Below are 27920 nucleotides of genomic sequence, written 5' to 3'. Positions count from 1 at the left end.
TGAATGACCTACAATGTTTTAATGGAAAACAAAGAAAGAAAAATAAAACTGATGAATTAAACGTGCGTCAGGATACCACATATTTGACATATGACGTTTTCATTAACGGACTGGTAGGCGGTAACCACAAACCGAAGTCTCTTTTTTTTATTTCTGTCTCTCGTCATCCAAAGTCTCTCACACACAAATACACACACCCTTCACGACTTTAGAGCTCCACTCTCTCTGCGCTCACTCGCTCTCTGGATGCAGGTTATTTGGCAAAAGCGCAGCAGTGCGCCGCACTCCTCAGTGCGCACAGATCATTGATAAAAGAATTACAGATTAAAGACGCCAAACGTAACTATAGAAACAAAGGGCGGAAAAGTAAACTGAAAAAAGTAAGTTACTGTATCGCTCTGTATATTGAGCACGTCCGATGGACAATGGCTTCCGAAACCAGTTACTTTGGAGGCTGGAAAAAAAAAACTGACAGAAGGTTGATGTAACGTTTTGCAGTCCAGTATTACCTTACTTTAGAAACTTGAAGTCAAAGACATGGACCTCTCAGTGCAAAATGAGACAGCTATAAATCCCGAGTGCATCGGAGTGCTGGCTGATGCGCTTCAGATCGGAACCGGTAACGGGGGCTTGGAGACAAACATCTCTTGCGGCAACGCGTCCACACTCCTCATACCGCAGCTTGTGAGGCAGAGAGGTAAGCGCAAAACATCACATAACGGGACTGAAAGTGCAAATAAAAGGTGTTGTATAGACTCAGTTCAGGCCCAAAATTAGAATATCTATGAGTTAAATTTTGGGATATGTTAAGTTTAAAGGGGCTGCTTATCTCTGAGTGCAAAGTAAGACAACGTGAGCTTATCACGTTGTCTTACTTTGCACTCAGGCCCTGAAATGACAGCCGGTAGAAATAAACGTATGCAGCTTCCTGCTTAAAATTTAGAAGATTCTTTTTTTGTACATGTGTACTTAATGAAAACCAGCTCCACTGTATGGATCAAGACACTTTAGGTAGAAGACTACGTCATGACATTTGCCTTTTTCAAAGTAAGCTGGTGGACTCTGATTTTCTTTATTGTAAGAGAAAAAGCCAAATTGTTTCAGTGGAAAAGGGATCAGTGAGAGGACATAGAGTGTATGTATGTATATATCAAATTATTACGATCACGCAATAAAAAGTAATGTCTAGCCTGTTGCTGCATCCTGCTAATAATGGATTTGCAAAGCTTTCCAAGCTCGTTTCATTTACAAACTGAGGTTGAAGGTTATGAACAAAAACAGACATTGAAATTCATCATTGCTCTACAATTCCTTCTCCATCCTATCTTCATGTTTTAGTTTTCAATCACCACTTGCTGTTTTCATCTTCATCCCTTAACAGCTCTGTGCCAGTCTTTCGCACATGTTGTATTGAATTCCAAACCCCCATTAATCACCAGTCCTTACATTAACAGTGATTAGTTCTTAGCACTCAGGTGTAAGAGTTACACACAGCAAAGAACATTATAAAGACACGTCAGACACAGTCCTTGCTCTAGAAAATGGGGTCCTTTGTCAACATTGCTTTTGGTGATTGTTGACTGAGCAAAAAGCATAGACCATAAGTAAGTAATCGTAATCTGTATCTCTCCTTTATAAAACACTTATTTGTTTTAACTTGTTAATCTAGATACGTGGGGTGTATAATAAGATTTAAGTTGGATTTGATGCAGATCAGTTGGATTCAGTTTGATGTCGTCTGATTAAGTGCCTTTGTTTTCCATAGACGTTAATTTTCTATAGTAAACTTAGAAAGCCATTTATATAAAAGTTGTAATGGTTAGCTGTCTTCAACTAGATATATGTGCTAAAAACAAAACAAACAAACAAACAAAACAACGGAATTACTATTAAGTATTTCTGGTTCTCCATTGCAGAGAAAAATATTTATATTTGACATGGAAGTATGGCACAAATTTGCTGGTGAAATTCTCTCTAGTTGGTAACTTTTACGATGGATCTAAGGTATGATGAACAGGTTAGTCACACCTGTTAAGTGTATATAATGTATGCATGGTATATTAATCGTAAGAGGCTTGTATCAAGTATCGGTGTGTAGTTTTGTGGCGTCCGTTGATAGCAAAACTACATATGATGAAAGCTTTTCTTCTCTAATTTCTAATTGTATGACGATCAGAAATTCTAGCTAAAAACCAAAGCAGTCAATTAATTTATGATTATCTCATGCATGCTAATAGCAATGTAATTCATCTCAGTTTAATGTTCTCTATATGTCAACGGTAGCTTAGTATGCACTTAACAGTACTGGCAAATATTTCACCTGAAGTACCAAATGGCACCCTGAGCAATAGAGATGCAGGATCTATTCACTGAGGAGAGGGAATCCCTGTTGGGTCAGTGCCACATATGCAGCCCGCATTTATGCAATGCAGGGTCTGGGGTAAGAAAGTGGTGAAAACAAATCAAGACCAAGATATCTCTTACCAGGGAAAACTAGCAGCAGTTAAACTTGGAGCTAAAAGGGACAGTGTGTTGGTTTGATGAGTCTCAAACCAGGGACCTCTTGCATGAAACTGCCACAAAAGGCTGTATTTTAGTGCCTCCCACTATACCCGTATAGATGTTTGTAACCGAGTAAACACTTGCAAGCTGTGAAAAGTGGACGTCATCACCTTGGAATAAGTAAAGCAATGCAGGGCATTGACGTGCTGATGTAGAATGTTGGTGTGATAATGCTTTTAAAACTTAAGCTGTTTCTGCGTTGGGAACAGAGAAAGAAAGCATGCCAACAGAATAATTATGTAACCTATATTGTGAAATGTCATAGAGTGATAAAAAAAAACAAAAAAAAAACAAACATAAAAAGATAAAATCACCCAGGACATCTTTTCAGTGTGTTTTGATCACATGTTTGATGGCGGATAGAGGTTTTTAGGAAATGTGCCGGACTGACCAGACTACTATAGAACAAGTACACATATATTTCCAAAATCAAAACTAAAGACACTGAACAAAAACTGGCTATGTAATTCAGATATGCATCTGACCCTGCCTCTGTACTGTACAATTGTACTTGATTATAGTTCCATCGTATCCATCAAATACATCCTCGATGATCATCGAAAGAGAATAATTTGCAGTGTCAGAACCTTGACAGCTCCTTTCACTATCATTACTCATGCCATCAGTCCAGAAGTTTGATTAATTTGTATGTTCTCCTCTCTCTATCTATCACACTGCTCCCGTGTTTATGATTGAGTTGTGTCACAGTCAGCCTGGTTGGGCCACTCCCCTGATATTTCTATGGATTTGGGACATGAAAGCCCATCCCAAGGACATGGCAGTTTTTTTTTTTATTTAACGAATCATGGCTGATTTACCTTGGTTGACAATTTTGTCCGATCAGTGAAAAAACTCTTGACTCATCTTGCCAAGGTTTCTGCCGTTGTTTAGCCGGAGAAGCAAGCAAGAAGGAATGCAAGCAGCAATATACAGACCGTCACTCGTGATGCAGTCACCAAATGGGAGTAAACACCTTGGCCAGCCCCTAGAGCACGAATGTTGCTCAATCACAAACACCTTTCAAAATTTTTCACACTGAACACACTCAAGGTGTTTCCTATTTGGAAAAAAAAAAGAAACCAAGCACACAACATAAGACGTGCAGACTCTCAAAGGGTTTCATGGCTCATGGTGGAACATGTGCCATGAAACAAGCCAAACCACATACAGTCTTGTAGCTAAATAAATAAATCCCAAGGTTCACAAATCAGGACATAAGTATAACATAAGATAAACAAAAACAGTTGACCGATTACACTGTTTCATTGAATATTTGATAAAACTCAGGCAAAACCCAGAGGCAGTGTTTTAAAAGCCAAATACATCCTTACTGCATCCATAGGAATTAATAGGATAATTAGCCAGCTGCTGCTAATGAAATGCACTTCTTTAACTGATCATCACCAAGTGTGAACACCAGGTTTTGGCAAGGAGGGAAGATATTGCAACTAACGTCAGAGATGCAATTGCGATTGTCATTTATTTTCCCCATCGCTGTAGACTAAAGTCTAAAAGTCTAGATCCACAGATCCAGAGTCAATTGCAAGATCGCTTACTTTAAAGAAGATGATGACTGGGAAAAAATAATTATCTCAAAACAATTTCCTCATTATGATAAGCATCCAAAAGATGCACACAAATTCAAAACGCTGTGTTTTTCACTGCCTTTGCACTCCACTTCCTGTAATTGTGCCTATTTCACCATCTCCACCGCTCACACCTACTCATGTCACCCTGCTTGTTGGGAGCTGCGGTGTTTAAAATATTGCTGCCCTGTGGGCAGAGCAACAGACATGTTTTGTATGCTGACCACTGTGACCACAGTGGATCGTGTGATGTCAACAGAAAGTGGTTTCACTCTTTGCCTCCATCAACTGTTCTGGCTTTGTGTCAAGGCTTAGATGACATTTACCTTCCTGGATTAGCCACTAGCTGTGACATTTACCAACACTGAGGTCTTACAGGAGCTGAACAGCGCCGGCTTTTCCTTGGTAGGTGCAGGCACATAAAGGCTGGCGAGATAGAAAGTGACAGATGCTGCATATGTATGAGAAAGAGATGTGGGGGCGGGGGGTTAATTCATAGTTAATATGAAGCTATGCAAAGCTACTGAATAAGAGAAACAGACAAAACCTAAAAAATTCATGTTTGAAATACGAGCCTCATCATTAATTCATTAACAATTTAACTGTATGTCCTATAAGAGACTCTTTTACTCCACTTAAGGTTTCTTTTGAATCATTTGGATGTCCTTTTGTGCAATTTGTTGAACTTTGAAAAACAGCAATGATATGTTAGATGTGATGTACATTTATTCTATACTGCAAAAATGTGTGTTTGTCATAGTTAACATCTGTTTGCGATTTAACTAAACGTATACAGTAGATAATACAGAGACAGTAAGCATAGGCGATGGACTCAATAACACAAAAATGAGTTTAAAGCAAAGCAGTTTCAGCTAATTGCAGAGAGCAGACTGTGTACCAGAGTCAGTGGTCAGATGCTGCTGTGGGCTGAAAAGGCGGAAAAAAAGATTGGTGGAGCTGAGAGCAAAGAAACCTTCCCTAATAGTTTCTTTTGAGTAGTTTCTTGCACCAGAATACCTCTTTTATGTCAATCCAATCTGCAATAAGCCTCAAACTTAATTCAGGTGTGATTTAAGTCTATTCACTGGCAGAACAAGCAGCAATGCGCAACACAGATGGAAATGGAAGGGGATATTAGAAATTAGCAGGGTGGGTCGCCACCGCCATAGCTGCTTTACTACTGATATCATAATTTTCATAGTTTAAAGTAACACTTCAACATAAATCTGAGGAGAGACAGATTAATCCTCTCTCGTCAATTAGTCTGCTAATCGTTTGAGAAGCTGAAACAACCCTGTAAGTAACCCTGTGAAAAGTGAGGAAGGAGAACTGTGAAGGAGATGCAAACATCTTTACCACAATAAAGTCACGAGGATACAGAGAAAGTTATCTTATGACTGGAAATGAATGACGCATAATCATCCGTATAGGTGCAGATTACAGTATAATGATCATATCTTTATAGGGACTGTGAATATAACTGTGATGTTCAGTCCTTTCAATATTGGAAATTTTAATAATCTTGCAATGACACATCATAAAAAAAGCTTACTTCTTTTTAGCTTACTCTATCATATCGTAACATTTGACCCATCTTTAGCAGCACAACACTGACTTTTTCATATTTTCCTCATATCTTCTCGGGGTAATATTAACAAATCCACCACCCTGAATGTGTCCCATGGCTCTCCAGATAAGTGATTTGTCTGCCAGTTGTCTGGCGTAGATAGTATTAACTTCTCAGACCTGCTGTTATTACATCTCCAAGATATGTATGGATTAATTACTACCAAATGACTTAAATTTTGTGTCTTTTTTTTTTTGCACTTCCCTGTGATATTGAAAGCATCCTCTATGAATGAATTCCTCCTTTGTTCCTCACTTGTTTCTCCTCCTGTCTGTCTGCCATTTGGTGCTGACCAGGAACTGTATTGAGAGTTTATTAGAGACTTTTAGCTGAAAGCTGCTTTCTGGCATGTCTAAGAAAGAGCTGTGACACTGAATCAAAACAAAGCACTGTAAAGCTCTGAGATGTTTTATGCTAAGAAGAACAGCAGAGTGAAGGATAATTCTCAGTGTGTCTATTACGACAAGTGACTTCTTTCACATTACACGTTCTCATTTCATCCAATAGTAATATAAAAATGCTATCAACAGCAGCCTTGAGATACATATGTATATATTTGGTGACCAAAGGTAGAGTTTAACAAGTGAATATTTTCAGAGTACTTTGAAATGATGAATTGCATCCCTTTGTGTAAATGAATAAGCCTGCAGACAAAGTGCAGACCTTTCTGTGTTTAGCATACCAAGACTGCATCAAGAGCAAAACATTATGGTAAAGCCTGAGCACTGAACCAACAATTCTGATGTCAAGATTAAACAGTCAGACTTTTGATTTAGCTTATAGAAACCATTCTGTGAGGCTGAACAGATCCCTAACCACTGCACGCATATTTTGTTGTGCATTGTCATAGTAAAAGTAAAAATTACAGGAGCTAATAACATGATTTCCATTAAAAAGGCAGTATTCATGTCCCAGTGTAGACAAGTATAGATTTGGTCCTTTTTCAGAGGACTGAATTTCACAGGTTGACAAAATGATAAACTGAAGGTCAAAATCTGCAGCAGGAAACAGAACTGTGGAAGTTGGCTGTAGGCTTTTATTAATGTAAATTTATTCAGTGTTTTTTGCGACCTGTTGGAATTTGTGCTTGCATCATCTCTTTTTCTTTCAAACTGTTATATATGTAGGCCGTGCGAATTGCATTCGGTCTCCTTGTTTTACTTTGTGGCTTTAAATATGGCGTTTTGCTTCTCATAATTCACAGCACTGTGCATTAGGTTGACAAATGAGCTTTGGTCCAGGGAGGACATTGTTATTTCTCGATTGTGTTCACAAAAAGACTCTTTTCTGCATGATAGAGCTTTAACCTGCATTTGTGAATGCCCACGTCCCTAATTTATATACAGAGAAACGACTCCAGATTCTCTGAATATTTGAATGAAATTATGTGCTGTTGATGATTGAAATTCAAATTCTTTTCAATTTTACATTGTAGAACATTCATTTAAAACTGAGCCACAAGTTTAGATGCAGTTTTTCTTGGCAGATTGCTGAAACCCTTTTCGCCACTAGCTCAATTAGTTGCATGTAGGGATGATTCTTTTAGATTTTTTTCCCAACCAAATTGCCATCAGGTGGGACAAGATTTGTTTGTTGCACTGCAAAAGGTCAGTTAAGAAAAAAAATATCAATCAGTTTTTTTGATGCATGAAGTAGCATCGGCGCAGTTTAGTGTTCTCTATGCTTAGCAGAATTAGCCTGTGTATATTGGCCAGTGAGAGCATTTGTGAGCAATATAAATAATAATAATCAACACTGCTGAATAGAGATGCAGCTATGAGAAATGCTTGCTTGAAGAAACTAGTCAATGTGCAGAGGGAGTAATCAGCCAGCACACAGGAAAGCTAATTGGCTTTGATTAAGCTGAAGACAGTGTAACACATATAAAATTAAGAAAAAGAGTGTTGCTCCCACTCTCCTGTCAATCATCTGTCTGCACATTCTCATTTTACTCATGCAGATGCGTGTGCAACCACCTGAGTTAAAACTGCTGCCTTTTCCTTGTCTGTTCTGGTGAAGAAATCCTGATGTTCCAGCAGCAGCACATTTTATCTGCAGAGGAGTTTGTGTGACAGATGGTGAAGCCACATGTTCTGTAGATGTGTGTGTTTTTATGAGTGTGTAACTCTGAGAGAGATGAAAGAGACGGCAAAAGACTGAGACTAAATCCATCGCTAAGCCTGCAAGTGATATAAAAACATACTGGCCTGCAGCACTGAGCGAAGGCGGCAGATCAATTTGGTGAAATGTAATTTTTATCTGTAAACTACATGCGTGGCCACCAATTTGGAAAAGTCAAATAATGTACTTAATGTACCTCTTCAACTACATGCCAGATCTCTGCACAGCAGCGCTCCAATTTTTTATTGCTCAATCCGAACATTATGTTGCTTTTTGATAAGCAGGCAGATAAGGGGAGCTCAGATTATGTTCCCCAGCCAGCTGTGCACAATACCCATTTATATCCCAGCTGGATTACTTCAAACTAATATGAGTTATGATCAGGATTAACCAGAAACAGGCCAAGGGAAATATTTGTGAGTATTTTAGTGTCTTTAATTCCATTCTTAGATCAAATAAACAAATAAACTTAAAGTGCCCCAATCAGATCGAAAACGTTGAGCCGTGGCTATTTCTGAAACTAACTGTTGCTTTGAAAGGGGACTGCAGAGAGCAAAATTAAAATGTACAACGAGGGAATTGAAAGCCATACACATAACGATGCACTCAAAAGGCTAAATATAAGATAAATACATATTTTTAATTATGCAAACATGAAACTAAATGAAAGTATTATGAAATATAGTACTGTGAAAAAGCCTAGAGACGTCCCTCATTTCTGTACATTTAGCTTTTAGTGAACCTTTACCTGTGACTTTAAAGTAGAATTTTAAAGTGCAGTAGATCCCTGGGTTATCCAAATGTCTTTCTAAATATTGCTTTGAACACTTGGTGCTTTTTCAGTCCAGTCCTTGTCCCTGAACATTTTCAGAGAATTATGGATTTTTTGTTTGTTAAACCACTCTTACCTGTGAATGATTACAAGCATAAAAAGGCCGCCTTGTTGGATTCAATCATCCTTTCATTTGTCAGGGTAAGCAATACAGTTTGCATTTCTGAAGATGCTCATCCAGGGAGTCTTGGCCTTCTCTTATTCAAATACTATTACTTGGCTGCAAATGTAAGAGCTCTTAGCTTTTGGCAGTGGGATTTCCCTGAAGATAACTGGCCGGATGGATCTCCACTTTAGCTTGAAATAGAATCCATATCAGCTGTGAGGACCTCTCTCCCACTCTTCTCTTGAGTGCAACCCTATTGTAGGCAACTGGATAACAACTTAATAAAAACTCCTTACAGATATGGAATAAATTGAAATATTTCTTAGAGTATCAAATATTATCTCTAAATAGACAATACATCTATGTATCGTTTTGTCAGATTCAAACAGTCGATACTGGTCCTGTCAGGGAGGCTTGGATCAGTGAGATGGAGTTTCAGAATGTGAAGAGTTATTGAAGGGGGGCTGTTCAACTCCAGATATAAACTGATTCAGTAAAAGATCCTGGACAGTGTGGATTCAATATCCAACCAGATTGTAACCTGGCAAATTTGACTGCTCTGATAGGACAAGGATGCTTCCTGCCCTTCAAAGGTAGGTTATAAGCCACTTTTAATAGAATCTTTAGGTTTTTGCTTTTGCTTTGTTACTAGCAGCCAGTCACAAATACGGCTGGTTTGTTCCCACTTTTTAAGTTAGACCTATGAAAGTTTGACAGATAATACAATAGCAATTTTACACCAACCAGGTTATTCCCAAAGAGTTATTGGCCAAAAAGTTGGCATACCTCAGCATGGTGTGAAGTATGTCCTGAAAAAATATATGGAAGATGGACAGGTTAAAGACAAATAAAAAAGACCTACTTCCTTCAGGAAGCCAAGAAAACTATTCCTGAAGCCTACTTAAGGAAAGTACAAGAAAGCTTTTCTAAGAGGGTTCAGGCTGCATTGAAGAATGAAGATTGTCATACCAAATATTGACTATCAAGCTTGATCGAATTGTTAATCTGTTTTGGCCTGTTTCAGTTGATGTTTGCACATGTGTCAATAAATTGATGCACTGAAACAGAGTGAAAAATTGTTCTGTGTTGAGAGAAATCTAAATTTGAGAAACCTCTGGACAAAATAGTTTTTTTTACAAAGGGAGGTTAGCCAGTGGGAACATTTCTCATCATCACACACGGGGCAGGTTAAGAAGAGGAATGGACTTGTGTTTACTATTTCCCCACACATCATCTACTGTAAATGATTTATAATGGTTTATAAATGTGTTAAAAGTGCAACACAGACACGACTTCCATGGAAAGTCTTACCAAAGAAAGATGGTGATGACGATAAATTTGGTTAGTGGTTTGGATAGAACCGACCCTGTCAGCATGCATTTGCAGATTTCAGTAAATGCAATTTCCTGCTGCAGTTGAGGAACTGTTGGTGGTATAGTTCCAGTGGATTAAGGCTTTAGTGTGTGTGTGTGTGTGTATGTGTGTGGTTGCAGATGCCTTTACCTGTGTTTTTGTGAAGTTTGGAGCTTCAGTGCGTGATGTGATTTATGTCCTGCGGATGTGGCACACATGGGGACCTCTAATCCCCAGGATACAGACACAGTGGGTAACCTGTTGAAAGAGTGTTGTGTCTAAGCAAGGGAGCGAGGTGAGGAAGCAAATAACATGGACATTGCAGGACATGATCCAGTGAAGCTGCTCATGGCAGAGTTTTAGCCTGCATGGTTTTGCACTTTACTGTATTTGTATTCAAGATGGAGGCCTCAGCCTCTGGTGTATTTAATAGCTGCATCTAACCTTGATAAACAGCAGAAATACAGCTTCAATTGGAACATTTCTGAAATGATTACTGGCGGTGAAAGGCACCATCTGTGCCAGATATAAGATTCAAGACAGTAGAGCAGCTAAAATTGACCTTTCTTACAGAGAGCTAATGAGCTTGAGAACAAAGTGAAAAATTATTAATCGGATAACAATATGACATGACATGATAATTAGTCAATAATTGCAAATAGCAATCGCAAACAATTTCAGCATCATAAACTCTAGTTTTGTCCATCATCAAATCCAACTCTCCGCCTTCTAATATTGAACTTAATACCGTATGGTATTTGGTCATTTCATTGTCAAAGGTTATAGTGAAAAAGTTTTTAGCAAATCCACATGATTAATGCTAAAACACTGACTGTTTAGCAGTCAGAAGTCGTGAAGGCTACAGGCTGTGGTAGCTCTGGCTCACGCTAGGTGACCTTTCTACAACCAACATGGGAATCTCACCTCAAAAGGTTTTTTCTTTGTTACTCATACTGACAATGTATCGTAACTGTTCAGATGATATGTAAACATTCTCATATTATTGCTGTTTGTTCAGAAAATGACATATGATATAGAAATGTGCATGATATGAACTAACAGACACTTTAATGTAAAAGCAACTGTCTTTTCCAGCCTTTTGTTGTTTAGTTCTTTTTCATAAGATTATGCTCTGGGTTTTATCTTTTTTGGATAGACTCAGTATTAACAGATGTGAAATGTGTTAGAAAGAGTGCAAAGGAATGGTGAAATTAAGAGTGCAATTAAATCACAGTGCCATAGTGACTAAATTGTGGCTGTGAAGTCAATTCTTTCACCAGCAGCTGGTGCAACTGACATTTTATTAGTGCAACGTCCCAGTTTATGGCAGTCAAAGCTCGGCAGCAGCAGCGGCTTCAACTTGTGTTTCCTGGTCCAGCTGTGGAGCTGATAGCTCTGCAACCGCAAGCGTCCATTTACAGAGAAGAGAAATTAGAATAAAAATGTGTTTCCCCTTTTAAGTCTATTCACTATTACAAAGGCATGTTCATTGTTCACAATGCTTAAGCTATTAGGAAGCTGTAAATTGATACACAGCGCTGTTGTATCCATTGTTCAAAAGACAGTAGGAGATCAACATGTAAAACATACGTTTTTTTTACTAGGAAATAGACTGTCACATAGTGAATTCTTGTCTGTTTCTGTTCCAGATAAGGACTACACGCTGCGGATCCTGCTCTACTCACTCATCTTCTTCCTGAGTGTATTTGGCAACCTGCTGATCATTGTGGTGCTTACGGTCAATAAGCGCATGCGTACTGTGACCAACACCTTCCTGTTGTCGCTTGCCGTCAGTGACCTGATGATGGCCATCTTCTGCATGCCCTTCACCCTCATCCCCAGTATCCTCAAGGACTTCATCTTTGGAGCTGCCATGTGCAAGATAGTGTCCTACCTTATGGGTGAGTGAGGGAAGATGTCAAGGGATAAGGGGGGAGTTGGGTGAGTGAGGAAGGCAAAACAATTTAGAATCAGGGGTTGACAAAAATGAACTAAAGAAGTACTCTTTTCTAGTTTTCTATATATACGGTAGGTATGCAGTATGTAGATACCATGAAGCGCAAAGTCTTGAGACACCCCTAATTGCTTCATGTTTTGACACCAAAGAGAAAGATTTTATGATAATCTTTTGAGGTGGTTTTGAGCAATAGTTCTTCAGGCCTTTTAGGGGTCTTTCTTTTCTTAGGTTCCATAGCTGCTTTCTCACTCATTTTCAGTCCGGTCTATGACTTATTTGCTTTTTACTCTGATCGCTGACCTGTGAATCATTCAAGCATAAAAGGTGCCTAACTCAAGGGACACACCTGTGATAACGAACGTCACCCATTTGTTTAGCTGCATGTTTAATGGCAAAGATAACACAGTTTGACAGGCATGAAATAGTATTTTTGTTCCAACAAGGTGATTCCTAAGAAGCTATTAACCCAAAACATTGCATATTTAGTGTGGTGTGCAGAGTCTCCTGAAACAATTTGAGGAAACCCAAACAGTGCAGGAGGCCTCATCAGAAATGGTCTCCATGGATGGGTAGCTGTCAAGAATCAATTCTTAAGGAAGGGAAAAAGGGAGAAAAGAGAAAACAGGTCTTATGAAGTGAAAAATCCTCCCCAGAGCCCCGATCACATAAATATTTAAGCAGTTTGGGATCATCTTGACAGAGGGCAAAACAAAAAAACAGCCAGCATTCAAAGACGAGCTTTGGAATGTCATTTATGAAGCCTGAAACTATTCCTAAAGACTACATAAAAGAAGAAATTACAAGAAAGCTTGTCTAAGAGGGTTCAGGCTGTGTTGAAGAATAAAGGTTCTCATACCACATATTGACTCTCAAGCATTGTACAAACTCTGTTTTAGCTTCACATACTAAATTTCCTTTAATGTTTTAGGTTTCAATAAACAGCTGCACATTTTTTCCTGTTCTCCTGGCAATAAAATGAAATGAGGGGAGGCTCAGGACATTTGCATAGTACTGTAAATTACCCAGCAAACCTATATCCAGAACTGCCTCCCTGTTCACAATTTCAGATGTCTTATGCACAAAACATTTTAACACTCAACAGAAAATTAGTGTATTTTTAGATCCTAGTCTATTCTAGTCTATTACTTGAGTTAAATGTCATTTATTGTTCATCACCAAAGCTAAGAAAACAGATTAAGGACATGGACCTGCTTCAGTATAATCCACATTAATGTGAAACACTGAGTCTTTTTCAAGAGATTTCCGCTACAGTATATGTATCTTTTTTTTATTTTCATACAATCAAAAATTTCCCCCCTTTAACCTTTTACTTTGTGGCAGGAACTTTTTCAGTTGAATCAGCTTTGAAAAGCCATTTAATGTCTAATCCCATTGTATTTTAAGCAGCTCAGCCATAGCATAATGCCCTGGGATGAGCACTTGCAGATGGGAGGTCAGTTGCCTCATAATAGAGGTTAAAGGTGCATCAGCCAGTGGGAATTTCAGTCAAGACTTTGTATGTACAGACATGATTGGAATATTAGTCAGAGAGAAATGTTCAAGTTTAAGATTGCTGTGAAGATACAACATGACCAAACGTTACACGAGCACACATATCTCATGAAAAATAACCCAGGATTTCAAAATGAGAAGATTTCATTTGATTCATTTAATGTGCAGTCATACATGATACATTATCATTAGATAGTTAGTGTTGATGCTTGTGTTGGGAAGCCTTCTTTGAGCATGCACTGTGAATAAGCAGCACATATTATCTCAAGTCATGAATTGATGAGGAATTCTGTTTCTGAGCATTTTTGTTTCATTTATTGTCTTCATAACCAATAAAGAATAAATCAAATGAGAAAATATATACATCATAGCCTACTTACACATTTTCATTTCATGGGGGAAAATTTGGATTGCTAGAAAACAGAATTTATTTATGTTTTTAATATAAGCTGTGAATGCACATCACTATCCAATGAAGAGTGACACATGGGGTGAAATGTAATGGCAAGATATTTGAGACCCTGATTCTTTGCGACAAGGTTTGTATCTTTTTTTCCTGTTCACAAAGAAACGCTGAGCTTTTTTCAGACACATGAAAAGACGCGCGCTGGTTGTAACCAAAGCAACAGTCAGAGCACCCTCAGCCCAGTCAGCTAAGAATTATTGAACCATTCTTTTGTTTGTTTCTGGAAACCAAATTACATATTTTCTCGTTAATTGTTCTGCTAGCTAAGCCAGATGTCTCAGTCAATACACCGCATTGTCATGGTTTGTGAGGAACACGCAGACTTAAAAGAGCGAGCAAACCAGCCTTACCCGCAGGACCTGTCATAGAGAGAAACAGTGGTATCCAATGTAAAACAAGAGGTGTAGCAAACCCTTCTCTCAGGTGAAAGAGGAGGTTTTTGACCCATGCATCTCACCACCTTTCCTTTTTTTGCTTAATGTAATGTAATGTAATGTAATGCTGTAATGCATAAAACAGGTGTCCAAAAAAAAGAAAAAAGAAAATGAACATACAAACAAAAGTAAAATATCTACATAAGGAATATAGATAGTATATGTAACTGTCGTTTAAGACTGTAACATTGAAACAGATCCTCCTGGTGATTGAGTTTGCCATGACTATGCGGATTCTAGTAAATGGAGATGCATGTGAAAAGGAAACTAAAGGCTCTGGTTCTCAACTCTCTCCCCTACCACTGCTGACACAGACTCTAGCTATGATGGTGACACAACTGTCACTGTGACTGGGGCTGTAGTCATGCTGTGCGTTGTTTTTTTTTATGAGTCTGGCTGTGACATTTTTCTTTATGAAAGGTTGTAACTCTGCCCACATGCAGCGGTCGAGTTTGTGCAGTGTTTCTGTTCCAAAAGTCCTGGGGTGTGTTGGTACCAAATAGGTCATATTGGTGCTTAAAAATTCTAACAATACAGCAGCCGGTCAAGTAGTATCATAGACTGAACCACCAAGGTGGTTGCAGTCAAAACAATAACTAAAAATAAATCCACTCATGGCTTCGCCAATCAGTATGTTATAACTCAGCTTAACCAATGCACCATCAATGCATTTTGAGAGAACACAAAGGAGATCTGAAAAACAGTAATGTCTGTCATTTTTTGGGAGCATCATGCTGCTACATAACTGTGCATTCTGTATCACGCTTGATATCACACAGTAGAGTGTTGTAGTATTTATTTTTGTAGTATTTTGTAGTATCATATAACTTCCAACTTAAAAGCTTTTTTGAGGCATTCTTTTTTTTTTTACTACGTTTTCTTGAACTTCTTTGCTACTTCAAGAAGATAATTAAACCATTTTTAAAAATGTTCTATCATGCTTTCTTATCCGTTCAAGAGAAAAAATAGATTGTGTTTTGAATTTGACTTTTTAAACAAAAATCAAATAACCCCCTTTTTTGCGCTGCAGTGCTCGTTTCTGAAAATAAAATACAAGAGGCAGAACCTATTTGATGCTAATGGCAAACTGCCTTTTGAAGTGACTGACATGCTTCCAGCAGAAAATGAAAAAAGCACCAAACGATGAGACGCAGCAGCCCTTTATAGTCCTGCTACAATAAAGCTCCAAGCAGATGCTGCTCCTGCAATCATGAAGTTAATAAGTTTTCTGACCTTGTGTCAATCATGTTACAAAGGGAGTTTATCTTTATTGAGTAGGTTTCCATCCACAGACCATTTTCATTATATTTCCCATATATATATTATATTTTTGGATGTTCACTGATGTGCATTTCCACTGTTATTCTCCACTGACTAAGTAGCATTTTGTTCTTATAGTTTCGCATTGAAGTGTGTAATGTGCTCTCTGTAGAGTCATTTTTCAAATGTTTATATATTTTCATTTCAAGGTACCCAAAATGAAAGAGATCCTCATACAAACCCCTAACTTGAAGGAATGGTTTGACATTTGGGAAATGTGCTTATGTAGATATGCACTGTAACGACAGTGGGATCTGTTATCTATAGACTGCAAGCAACTGATTTTATTAGCTTAGCATAAATACAGTCTCTTCAAATATAGAATTATCTCTCTATATGATAGTATTTAAAATTCTCTCTCACAAGTATATGTACCATTAAACCCTACAATTGTTTAGGCTTTTAAAATGTGTTCTATTTTCATGTCCACCCAAAACGATATTCCCATTTTTAATTCAGCAGAAGCTCTACTGTAAATCTTTGGCTCTAAGGAAAAGACATAAAATGATCAAAATAAGGTTGTCCTCCCAAAAATGAGCCCTGGGGTTTGTTCATTCAGATAAAAGAGACCTGTCATTTAATTCAATATGCAACCTTGAGTGGTCATGACAGCATTTGCGAGAGGTGCAAAAATGGCATCCCGAGGGTGACAATAGCGTTAATTTAGTCCTAATATTAACTAAGTGATGTTACTGCCAAAGCCCACTCAAGGAGTGACAAGTGTTTCAAAGTGCTGTGGGGTTTTTTAACCATCACCATAAACTAGAAATAAAACAGTTGTCAAAAGTTCATTTCAAACTAGTGTTTCACCCACCTCTCCTCCTTCCTCTTTTGTGAGTACTTTGTTGCTTGTCAAAGGAAACATTTGAGAATGACGTTTCCCTCGATATGATATGGCCCAAATGAGTAATATTTCTCTCCTATGACCTGTAGCGGGAGTTGCTTAGAGGAAACTGTAATGGACTGAATGAACAACCAATCAATTTGATGATTTTAGTTGAAAGATTTGATGATTTTAAAATACTATATTCTAAAGTCACAACTGTAAATATAAGCTTATTCCATGCAATGTAAAACTTTTTAACCACCAATGAGACCATAGGCGTAGGAACCGTCCCCCAATATTGGAGACAGGCGCATTTATCCCACCCAGAAATTATTTTATATCTGTCAGGTTTCTATTCTATTTTATTCTATTCTATTCTATTCTATTCTATTCTATTCTATTCTATTCTATTCTATTCTATTCTATTCTATGTGTCCCCTCCAATGTTAAACTCATTCCTATGCCCTTGAATGAGTCGTGAGTCAAGTTCTCCAACTCATCTGGTCACTGATGTGAACTCAACACCCAGGTGCATATGATCATTTTCACTGAGGATGCTTTGTTTAGAGCACCAAAAATGGCTAAATCCCATATTTTCATTATAGAATCACGTTTATCGATCATAACGGGACAGGCATTGGAAACTAGCAACAGGTGTGATGTATTGGATTTGATAACTGTTACCCATCTTTTATTATTGTTAGAAAAATTCACTCACAGACAACGGCATGAAACCAAAAAATCCCTCAGTATTTTACTTGCAAGGGGAGAACAGCACACAAACCTTCTCTCTGCAGCTTTGCAAGAGTTCTCCAACGAGTGGTTGCCTCCCTTGCACTTTTATTTGGTGACACACACACACATACATACAATCCTCTATTTGCTTTCATGTGCCCAGGTCTGGTATATCTCCTGACTTTGGAGGCATCTCCTTATTTGGGGAGCTATAAAGATAACGATCAGTGGGGAGACAACATTCCTTCTTAAAACACAACTCTCTTTGTCTCCAAACTTCTCCTTGAGAAGTTTTGATATGAAATGGCCTCCCTGGCTGTGACATTCATATAGTGATAATAAGCAAACTTTTCAGACACTTGTAAAAGAAGAAAAACAAATTACAGGGACATCTCACATGGAGGCTTTGAAACTGACAGAAACAACTCATGGACAAAAAGAGAAGAGATTGATTTATTTTACCTGACTGCAACACAGCTGGCAGCTCACTCTCAGTCTTACCACGTGGGACTGATGGCCGCAGTCTTCTTAAATACTAAACATTTGAGAAGGCCATGCTGATCAGAGAATGTTGTCCAAAGATGTAGAGGTTCATCACATGATACTTGGACAAGTATGCATGTAAGTCATGTGCAGCGATCAGTTTGAAACATGATCAAATACTTTCTCTCATTCCATGCAGAAATGAAGTGACAGGGGATCGGCCCATTGGATGTAAAGCAAATTGTTTTAAAACTGATCGTTTTCATTTTAAGGTTAATTAGCAAAGTCATTTTGGATTTTTGTCACTGTTGTCAGAAGCGATTCCCTACTGTGATTGGAGGGGTGTGCACTTTTCAGATCATGGCATTGTGACAGTTATGGAAAGTTTTAATCTTTGTGTGTGCATGCGGCAGAATTAGTTTCTGACAATGTGCAGATATTTCACGCCCTCGGATACTGACATTTTTACCTACTGCTGGGGCCCCATCTGACTAATCATATTCTCATGTTTGTTCACTTTCCAACTTTACTTTCACTCACAAATAGTTGGTTTTTGGTATTAGAATTACGTTTTCAGTTGTAGAATTGACAAAATACATAATTGGGGTCTGCTAAAGCTGTCAAATCATGAAACGAAGAAGGAAAAGTGTGTGCACAATTGTAGCTGCAGCTCTCACAGGCTATGTCTCTAAAAGTCTGGCACAACCGGCCACTGGGATTTTAACCCATTCCACATTAAACAACTGCTCCAGCTCCTTGAAGCTGTATGGATTCTGCCAAAGTACAGTAATCTTTGATTCTTACAGATTCATTCCAGTCAGATTGAGGTCTGTGCTTTGACTTAGCCAAACCAAGACATGTTTCGTCATAAATTCACTCCAGTGCTGCTGGATTAATTATATGCTCGTGTCATCGTCAGTCCTAAGGGTGAATCTCTTTTCCCCTGTCTAAATCTTCTGAAAGATTCAGTTTTTTCAGGAATCTGTGTGTATTTATCCATCATTTCTTCAACGCTCCTGAATGTCTGAGGCCCTGTTGATGAAAAACATCCCCAGGGCATGGTTACAGTGCTCTCAGCTGATGAGATATATTGGGTTTGTGGAACATGCAGCTTCTTCCTAGATGCCAGGTTCAGTTTTAATCACATTTGACCAGAATAGGTTCTTCTACAAGTTTTGGGGAGTCTCCCAGATGCCTTTAGACAAATTACAAATATGTTCTCTTGCTTTCTTGTTAAGCAATTTTTCTTCTAGCCACTCTATCATAAGGCCGTCTTATTGGAGGGAACCAAGTTACACTTTGGAGTTTGGAAAAAACTTAATTTGGTCCCATGATTTCTGCAGCGGAGCTTTGGAGCTCATATAAGGACCTGTTAAGCGAGCTCATTGATCTTCATTGTGCTGCTTGCTTTGTAATGTGTCCAATTCTGTGGCCTTTTGCGACAGCTATAATTTAAGGAGCTCTTGATTCCACACAGATGGAGTGAACTAATTAGGGGATTTTGTTAAGGCAGTTAGCGTGTTTTGCTTTTGTTTTACGTCAGCCTCTGGCTCATCATGTTCCGCTGTTGTTATGTTAGACTCTGTATCTGCACTTTACCCCGCTTTGTCATTACTCCGCTTCTGTCACTTGTCAAATGTTTACTCCAGAGACAAAGGAAGCAACATAATTTCCTGCTATCCATTAAATTACTAGGCAAGGTGTGGCACTGGCTGTGTTCCTCCCCCCACCATCAAAGCTATTGCCACAGCAAGTGTAATGTATCATAACATACAATTAACTCATTAATGATGAAATTAATTATCAACTATTAATTGGAGTAGTTGCTGCAGCCCTGTTATTTTCTAACACACGCACACATATAATAGAGGCTTTTAGGAGAGGAAATGAAGTCAATGAAGAATCGAGTAATTCATAAATAAATCTAATAAAATCCTAAGAAGCACTTAGAAAATAGAATATTTTTCTGAATGAGTAAGGTGGAATGTAGAAAATTTCAGGAAGCATCCAGAAAAAAGGTTAAAAGCAAGTGAAAAAGAGATCATTTGAATGAAATGATTAACGTACGTTAAGGCATAGTTTGAAACGGAACAAGATGATTGTGGTGCCCCCTGTGAGAAAAATCATCTCAGAAATAAAGAAAAATAGAAGGAGAATTTAAGAAAGAACCTGTGAAATGAGGAAATCAATCTTCAGGAAAGAGTAGGAAAACCCCAAAGAGACACCGTTGGCTGATTGTTTATTGCTTCACTGGTTTCTGCTCTCAAGCTTCATTCAGAGGTTTAGACAACATGAAATACCCCTGGGTCCTCACTCTGTCTATCTCATACACACACACACATACACAAACACGCACAGAAATACATTTTGTATCGTCACTGAGGACATGGCTAAGAGAAGTAAAGAGTAATTTCCCGTCTTGTATTGTAAGTGTGTAGGTGGAAGATCATATCACAGCATGATTTCCTTTACCACGAGATTCAGATAACCATCCCCACCTCTCCATGTCTTACTTTATTCTTCTCCAAGCACATCTTCTCAGAGCACCATCTTTTGTTGTGATCACAAATATGACAATCACATTAACAAACGTGTTCTTGCTTTTTATTTCGGGTCCAAGACCTTTTCTGAGGACATATCAGGAACAACTTTTTGTTTTCAATTTCATCAATATCAACACTAGAGGAGCATAGACCGTACCATGTATGCTTGATTACTTTTGAAATAATCTTTTTTGTTCTCCTGCAGGAATATCCGTCAGCATTTCCACGTTTAGTCTGGTTGCCATAGCAATTGAGCGCTACAGTGCCATCTGTAACCCCCTGAAGTCACGGGTGTGGCAGACCCGTTCCCATGCCTACCGTGTGATTGCTGCTACGTGGGTGCTGGCTTTCATTATCATGATCCCCTATCCGATCATCAGTCACCTAGAGTCTTTTCAGCATCCTGACGCCACTACAGCACACCAGTGTCGCCACAAGTGGCCCCTCGCGACTACAGAGCAGACCTGGTAAGTGTTTGGGGTCTGAACAGGGCGTCACTTATATAACAGAGTCAATCTGCACCTGTGGTAAAATGAAACCTGTTCAGTTTGTTGTTATAATTCTTGATATTCTTCATTTTCAGATATGAAAGTTATATCACAAAACTTTTGCTAAATAGGAACCTTATTTTCCACAAATAAGTATTGGAATTGGGTATGGAGAATTGTTCAGTGATATCAGTTTAACTGTTTCAGAACACAAACTGACTGGAGTAACTCAAGGCTACATGCCATACCGTAGCAAATAGCGACATAGATAAGGTAGTCGCGCATCGAGTTGAAAATTGTGTATCAAGAGATGCAGATTTCATAAAATGCAGCTGCAAATTTTCCATATTTACTATTGACTGTAATTCAATCAATTCTGAATTGATTTTTGTGACATCTGGGTTAATGTGACAGTGACAAAAAAAAGAACCTTCACTTGTTAGATTTCAATTCAGTTTGTTCATTGGTGGCTGATCGACTCTTTAAACCCTAAAAAATTAAACCTCTGAACAGCCAAAACGTCCTGCAGGAAGGCTTTGGACGAATAAATGTTATCGGCCGCACCATGCATGGATCATTTACAATTTTAGTCTTGTTTTTGTGCGAGTTCCTCTAATTCTGTACATCAACAGCCAATGAGGCATACATATTGCAATATCTATGGTCATACCAATTGACTGTATGCAATTTTGCACCCAAGAACACTACAGATTTTTAGGAGAATGCAAAGATAATTTGGTCTGCAGCTCATAAATGTACTTCTCATCTGGAGACTTTCTGCAGAGTGCCCAGTACTCTGGACAAGTTGCAAAAGTAATCTAGAAATAGCTGTTTTCTGTACAAAATGTTCCATAATAGCAAATGAGACTCTTTGTTGTGTTTTGTGATTATCCATACTGCATGTATCATATATCTGAAAATGTCCAAAAATAGCAAGGATAAGTGGTAAGCTCCATTAAGGTCAGCTGAATGGAAAGCAAAGTAATAACTCCTACCAGCACGCACACTCAGTAAATGCTCTGGAAGATTTACTGCTATGGTCACCCAATGTCACAACAGCTGCTCTCACTGAGAATTTATTAAAAGCAGGGTGGAAACTTTTGTTCTTTTGATATTGTAAATAGAATATAAATTGGTTTGTTGACTCATCTTCGCTAACTCCATCTTTCTGCTTTGGAACATGACAAATGAGTCATACATTTTACTAAGAACCCACAGAAAATATGCGCTATGAGGGCTAGTCTGGGGGGTGGTTGGGGCAGTCGCAGACAGCTTTGGCTCGCCTTTGTCCCCAACTAAGTGCAGACTTCTTGTCAATCACAAGTCAGAACCCTGAATATAAAAATATACAGAACGCTGTTGTATTGTTGTGCCAGGTGGTTCATACATGTGTTTACCTACGATCACCTAACAATTAATCTGAGCCAGGAATCATTGTAACTGTGGCTGGTTAATGCATTCGTACATAATATGATATCACTTTTGGTATTTTGCACCTATAAATTATTCAGATGCATTTACTAGATCCAGGATTAATTATTTCTAATACAATGGTTCATGTAATTTAAGCAATGAGCTGCTGTCACTGTGGGATCTGCAGCATATTTTCTGAACGCCCATTCCTGCCCATGACAGTGTTAAAACTGCCCGCTCCTGCACTGGGATCCAAATCCCAATGCAGTCCTCCAGCATACACAAACACACACAGTCTTACATTATATAAGAAGCATTGGCTCATATTTGCAGTGCATCTGGACAGGCAGAGCAAACAGGGTTTATCTGGAGGAGAATCTTAAAGACTGTGGAGCTTAAACTGAATATTTCAGACAGGGTGACAATAATGCTGCAGCAATGCACAGTATGAGACTTTATTCCGAACCAGAGTGCCGCTGACTAGATTTACACTGCAGTGCAGCATATATACTGTACTTAACATTGGTAATTTCTTCTTGTGTTGCATTATAAACAGTCCAGTAGTGTAATAACTAAAGTGGCTGAGTATTTATAGCTTTTCTTTTTTTTTTAACTGTAATCATGAACATTTAGTATCACAGCTCAAAACAGTACATAAAATGAAACACGCATCATATCCTCAGGACATGATGTGTGGACAACGTGCAGTTTTTTCCAAATAAACTTTAGGAGAACTGTTTGACGGTTGTTTATGTGTGTGTGCATACCGTCAACAGGGCCTACTTCAGTACAGTGAACCATCAAATTTGCTTCCATGTTTGGCCACAGAGCCAGTTTTTAAAGCTCTTTCTGTGTGTCTGCGTTTTTGTGGAAACATTTGGACAGATAAAGAGAACAGACAATGTTTTAGAGTGATTTTGCTTTGGATTTTTGATGGAGCAGGCTTGGGAGTAATTTCACTCAACTGAGATTAGGTCTGTGTGTATTTGCACATGGTTTACAATTCATCATTTCTTATCTTTGTGTATGTCTGCTCTTTTCCATTTGCTCTTATGTCTTTGCTTGATAAGAGGTGCTGAGATAATTCCCACGTCTTCAAGGTATCATGAGTACACTTGAAGTATGGTATCTTTTTTTTTGTTTGGTTTTATAAATGCAACAGCCTTGAGAAAACACAACCTGGAATTTTTGAATGATAGTAATGTACTGTAATGTCTGTGTGTGCTATCATACCAGTATATCAAGATATTAAATAAAAAAGAGCCACAAAAGTGAAAAAATGTCCTAAGTTTCTCACCTAAGTTGGACAAACTTCATCTCCTGTCCTCCTATTAAAAAGTTCCTTTTGTTTTCTGTAGGAGGCCACTCCAGATCTGCAATAGCTAATTCTGTTAAGGCTTAGTTTGGCTGAAGGGCATCAGTTTTTCAAAGTGCAATACTTTGATCTGTTACACAAACATAATTCTATCTCCATTCATCGACTCCCGCCCCATGTTAATCACAACCCTCACTTGTGTTTCTCGCAGGTATGTTCTACTTCTGCTCGTACTGTTTGCGATTCCAGGAGTGGTGATGATTGTTGCCTACGGATTGATCTCCAGGGAGCTTTATCGAGGCATCCAGTTTGAGATGGGCAACAAAAAAGACTCTACTGGTGAGGCCAGGCACACTTCATATTGGAAAATTTGAGAAAGTAATAGAGTAGAGATGTTCTTGATGTCACAGAATTTTGTGCTCTAAAAATATTATTAAGATACATATGCAACAGTACCAGATTCAGAATCGATTGTGTCCACAACTTTCAGGCACAAACTGCCACTGTTCCTTGATATTAAATGCTATAAAAAAGGGGTAAAACCATTAATTGGCAGTGATTAAATATATTGTTAGATTTTACTTTATCACAAAATTTCTAATTATTTTACAGCTCACTTTGAAATGAAATATTCTGTCTTATCTCCCAAGCTTGGCAAATACCATCTGCCCCAAAACATGCTGTTGAGGCACAGCTCATGTTTTTCATGAATAGCCCAGTCAAAAGAAATTGCACAAATGGAGAGCAAATGTAAAACAATGTTGATGCCTCTGAGCTCTTAAAATGTTTCCATTGCATCTATTCTTTTTTTTTGGAGAAAAAAAGCAGGATTATTGAATTGTATCAACAATTTCTAATATCCAGAAATGGATGATTACTGTGCGTCAGCACAAACTGCCAATCACTTTTCAGATCATTAAGCTGCTCTTTAAATAAATATATCAAATATCTCTTAGAATTGACTGCATGTATCATCACAAAAATCAATCAACTGGCTGCAGGGAAGAAAAAAAAACTTCTCAGGTCAAGCGTTTTTTAACCTAGAGGCAGGAATATTCATTGAATATCCAAAAGTACCACACTATAAGGACATGTACTGGAAATGTAACCCACAAATATTGTTTTTCACCTTGCTGTCCCATGCAGATGTGAAGAATGGCGTGACCTCCACTGTGTCTAATGGTAGTGACGATGGTGATGGTTGTTACGTGAATGCAGTCAAGCGGCCACATTCCATGGAGATGTCCATCATGACTGCATCCACCAGGCATATCAAGACAGAAAGACCACGCAGCAACACATCGGAGGCCAAGCTGGAGGCCAAGAAGCGAGTCATTCGTATGCTGGTGGTCATCGTCGTCCTGTTCTTTCTCTGCTGGATGCCTCTGTACTGTGCCAACACCTGGCGGGCTTTCGATAACGTGTCTGCCAAAGGCGCCCTCTCAGGGGCACCTATCGCTTTTATCCATTTATTGAGCTATACCTCTGCCTGCGTCAACCCGATTATTTACTGCTTCATGAACACACGCTTCCGGAAGGCTCTACTCGCCACCTTCTCGTGCTGCGCTGCACCTTGCCGTCACCGCCGTCGTCGCGGGCTACGTGACAACGAAGAGGATGTTATGGCAACAGGGGCATCCATGTCTAAGTTCAGTTACACTACAGTCAGCACCATGGGTGGCTGCTGAGGGAGATGGATGCAGGCACAATCCAGAAAAGACAGTTACTACGGTAACACAGCACCCAGCACCCTTTGTTTTCAGGCCAATGCTGTGATCATAGGAACAGTAATGTGGAGTGGAGAAACAGGTTGTAATATGTAGCAGTATATAAGCTTCACCTTTGACTGTGCGGAAAAGCATATTGAGATTGTTTGACGAAATCCATTTTTACAGTGTAAATACCTTCACAGCTCTATTTAAAAAAGGCACAAAAGTAGAGTATACAGTTATTTCTTGTGACTGTGGACCATGGCAAATCGTCTGCTTAGATGTTTGCCACAGCATTTGTGCATCGTCTTTAAATTTGCTGGCGTGGTGTAGAGGACATAATTAGTGTAGGGCTGTGTGATATGTGAGGACGTCATTAAGTCATTATTGAACTTAAAAAAAAAACCTTTTCATTTTGCTTTCAGATGATAAATAGTCTGTTAATGATGGTAATTCAGTTGCCTTGTGGATTAAGTGCCTGATTACAAGTTCTGTGTTGCAATTGTCTCATGTTGGTGTGTTTATTACTTGCAAAATAATCACAAGCAAATTACAACTATAGGTGTTTAAATGTAAGTTTAACTGAAAGTCTTGCACCGGTATTTGGAATTTACTCATGAATACTGATCGATTAGCTGTCAGATGATGAATCCAAAGTTCAGAGTAGAGAAAGAAAAAAAACACACAGTGTAATAATAGGCACTTACTTTACGTGTGTGTAGGATTTGTTTTAATGTAGTCATGGTTTTTTTCCTATATTACATACTAGTGTCTAGTTTACTATTCACTGAGAACATTTTGATAGGAATCTGTTCTTTTTAACAGTCACTGCATTATCATAATAATGTTGTGACTGTTGAAAACAGTTTTTAAATGAACAAAAATACAATGTTATGTTATGTACAAAAAAGCGACCAGCGCATGAAATTAATTCCCGGTTTAGAAATTTTAAGTAGGCAAAATAATCCACCACAGCTCCTCTGTCAGGAAGCACCAGCTATTCATTCTAATGCTGTGACGAAATCGTAAACCAGTCCGCTAGTGCAGTGGCTTCTAAATGAATGCAGCCCAGTGACCAGTGTCTCCATCTTCTATTTTTTTAGTCTATCAATATTTGCTATCTGTCGGACTGAAAGCTCTCCAAACTCATCGCTTTGCACTGTGCTGGGATTCAAAAGGTCATTTTCTGCCAAACAAAGATTTTTTCTCAAGGCTTGTCCTATAGAGGTCAAGACAAGACTGTAAGAGAAAAATATGGTCCTACACTGGCTCCAAACCAGGGAGAGAATTAAAGAGATCTGCTACTGAGCGCACTTGGGCTCAGCTAAGGTCAAGAAAAGAGCTGTTATTATAGATTTACATATTGATAATTCTGCACTGAAAGCACACAGAAAGGACTATAGGAGAGACTGTCCTCCTCCCTAAAATGTGCCCATCAGTCGTCTGTTCATGTAGGCAGATATGATCTATAATGATCATCTATAATCAAACAATCTGTGATGGGCAGTGGCTGTGAGATTGCCTTAAGTGTAAAGAATGGCGTCCACGAGGATAATCGTCATTTTTAAAAAAAATTATTCTTTTATCCCTAATCAAAATCGTTTTTGCAATCCGGCCGAAGTAGTTTTGATTTTTCACCTTAATCAAGATTTTTCAACCTAACCACGAAGGGACAACATTTTATTCTAATAAATTGTGTTTGCATGTAAGCAAGGCAGGTAGCATAATAGTGTGCGTGTCGGTGATGATTCTATTATAAAAAGAACACATTTTAGCCCACATCACGATCCTTTTCTCCCCCGTTTCTCGCCATAAAAATTTTGTACCCGTTAAACGAAACACCAGAAGAACATCTTCTCTGATGTTGAAACGCTTGCATTATTTGTATTTAATCCTCGCCTCTTGTAGGGCAGTTCTTTACAGGACACTGTTATGAGTGATATCCAAAGGTATGAAAACTACCTATATTCCTGTAACGATTGGAAGATTTGTTGTTCAAAAAAATTTGGATCAGAATGGACTTTGGAGTTTATGACATACTCCTGAATGAATCATGAATGCCCCTCTAAATGTCCGTGTGCAGTCATCCAACCTGACCTTATTTGTTGGTCAATAAGTCAGCTTGTCAGATATGGGGCTTGAGCATTTTCTGAGAACCGTCAAGATCACACATATCCATGGTTTCTTGTAAAATGTTAAACGACAACTTTCTCTTTGACGAATGGCTTGGTTTGGTTCAGTCTTATGAATGTGTACATGATTCTGTCACTTCCCAGCGCACCTGCAGGCTACAGAGTGGACGCCAGATTTCAGGGGTCTCTCTTTGTCAAATCTGCTTTGCGTGCTTGTGGCTCTGGTTCCCCGACTCCTCTCTCACTAATTGTGTTACAACCTTGGCCCTGACGGACTCGGCCGGTGAGCATAATTCTCTGAGTGCACCAAAGCACAATGCTGTCAGTCTCGCAGCTAATGATGAATGGCCTGCCTTTGTGTTAGTCTTTTTCTTTTTTTTTCTTTTTATCCTCGATTAGT

General features: G+C 38.6%; 1 protein-coding gene across 1 annotated transcript; it reads left to right on the top strand.

The window, feature by feature from the left end:
* Window positions 1–261: 261 nt before the first annotated feature.
* Window positions 262–27920, top strand: cckbrb (cholecystokinin B receptor b). Its single transcript, XM_072396906.1, has 5 exons — window positions 262–697; window positions 11837–12088; window positions 20669–20930; window positions 23891–24018; window positions 24826–27920. The coding sequence occupies exons 1-5, from the start codon at window positions 538–540 to the stop codon at window positions 25365–25367; spliced, it is 1344 nt and encodes a 447-aa protein (XP_072253007.1). The 5' UTR covers window positions 262–537; the 3' UTR covers window positions 25368–27920.

This window comes from Leuresthes tenuis, unplaced genomic scaffold (assembly GCF_036924035.1).
Source record: "Leuresthes tenuis unplaced genomic scaffold, fLeuTen1.0.hap1 SCAF_12, whole genome shotgun sequence".
Lineage (NCBI taxonomy): Eukaryota > Metazoa > Chordata > Actinopteri > Atheriniformes > Atherinopsidae > Leuresthes > Leuresthes tenuis.
Note: the sequence above shows the minus strand (reverse complement) of the source record. Positions and strands in the feature narration are given on the sequence as shown.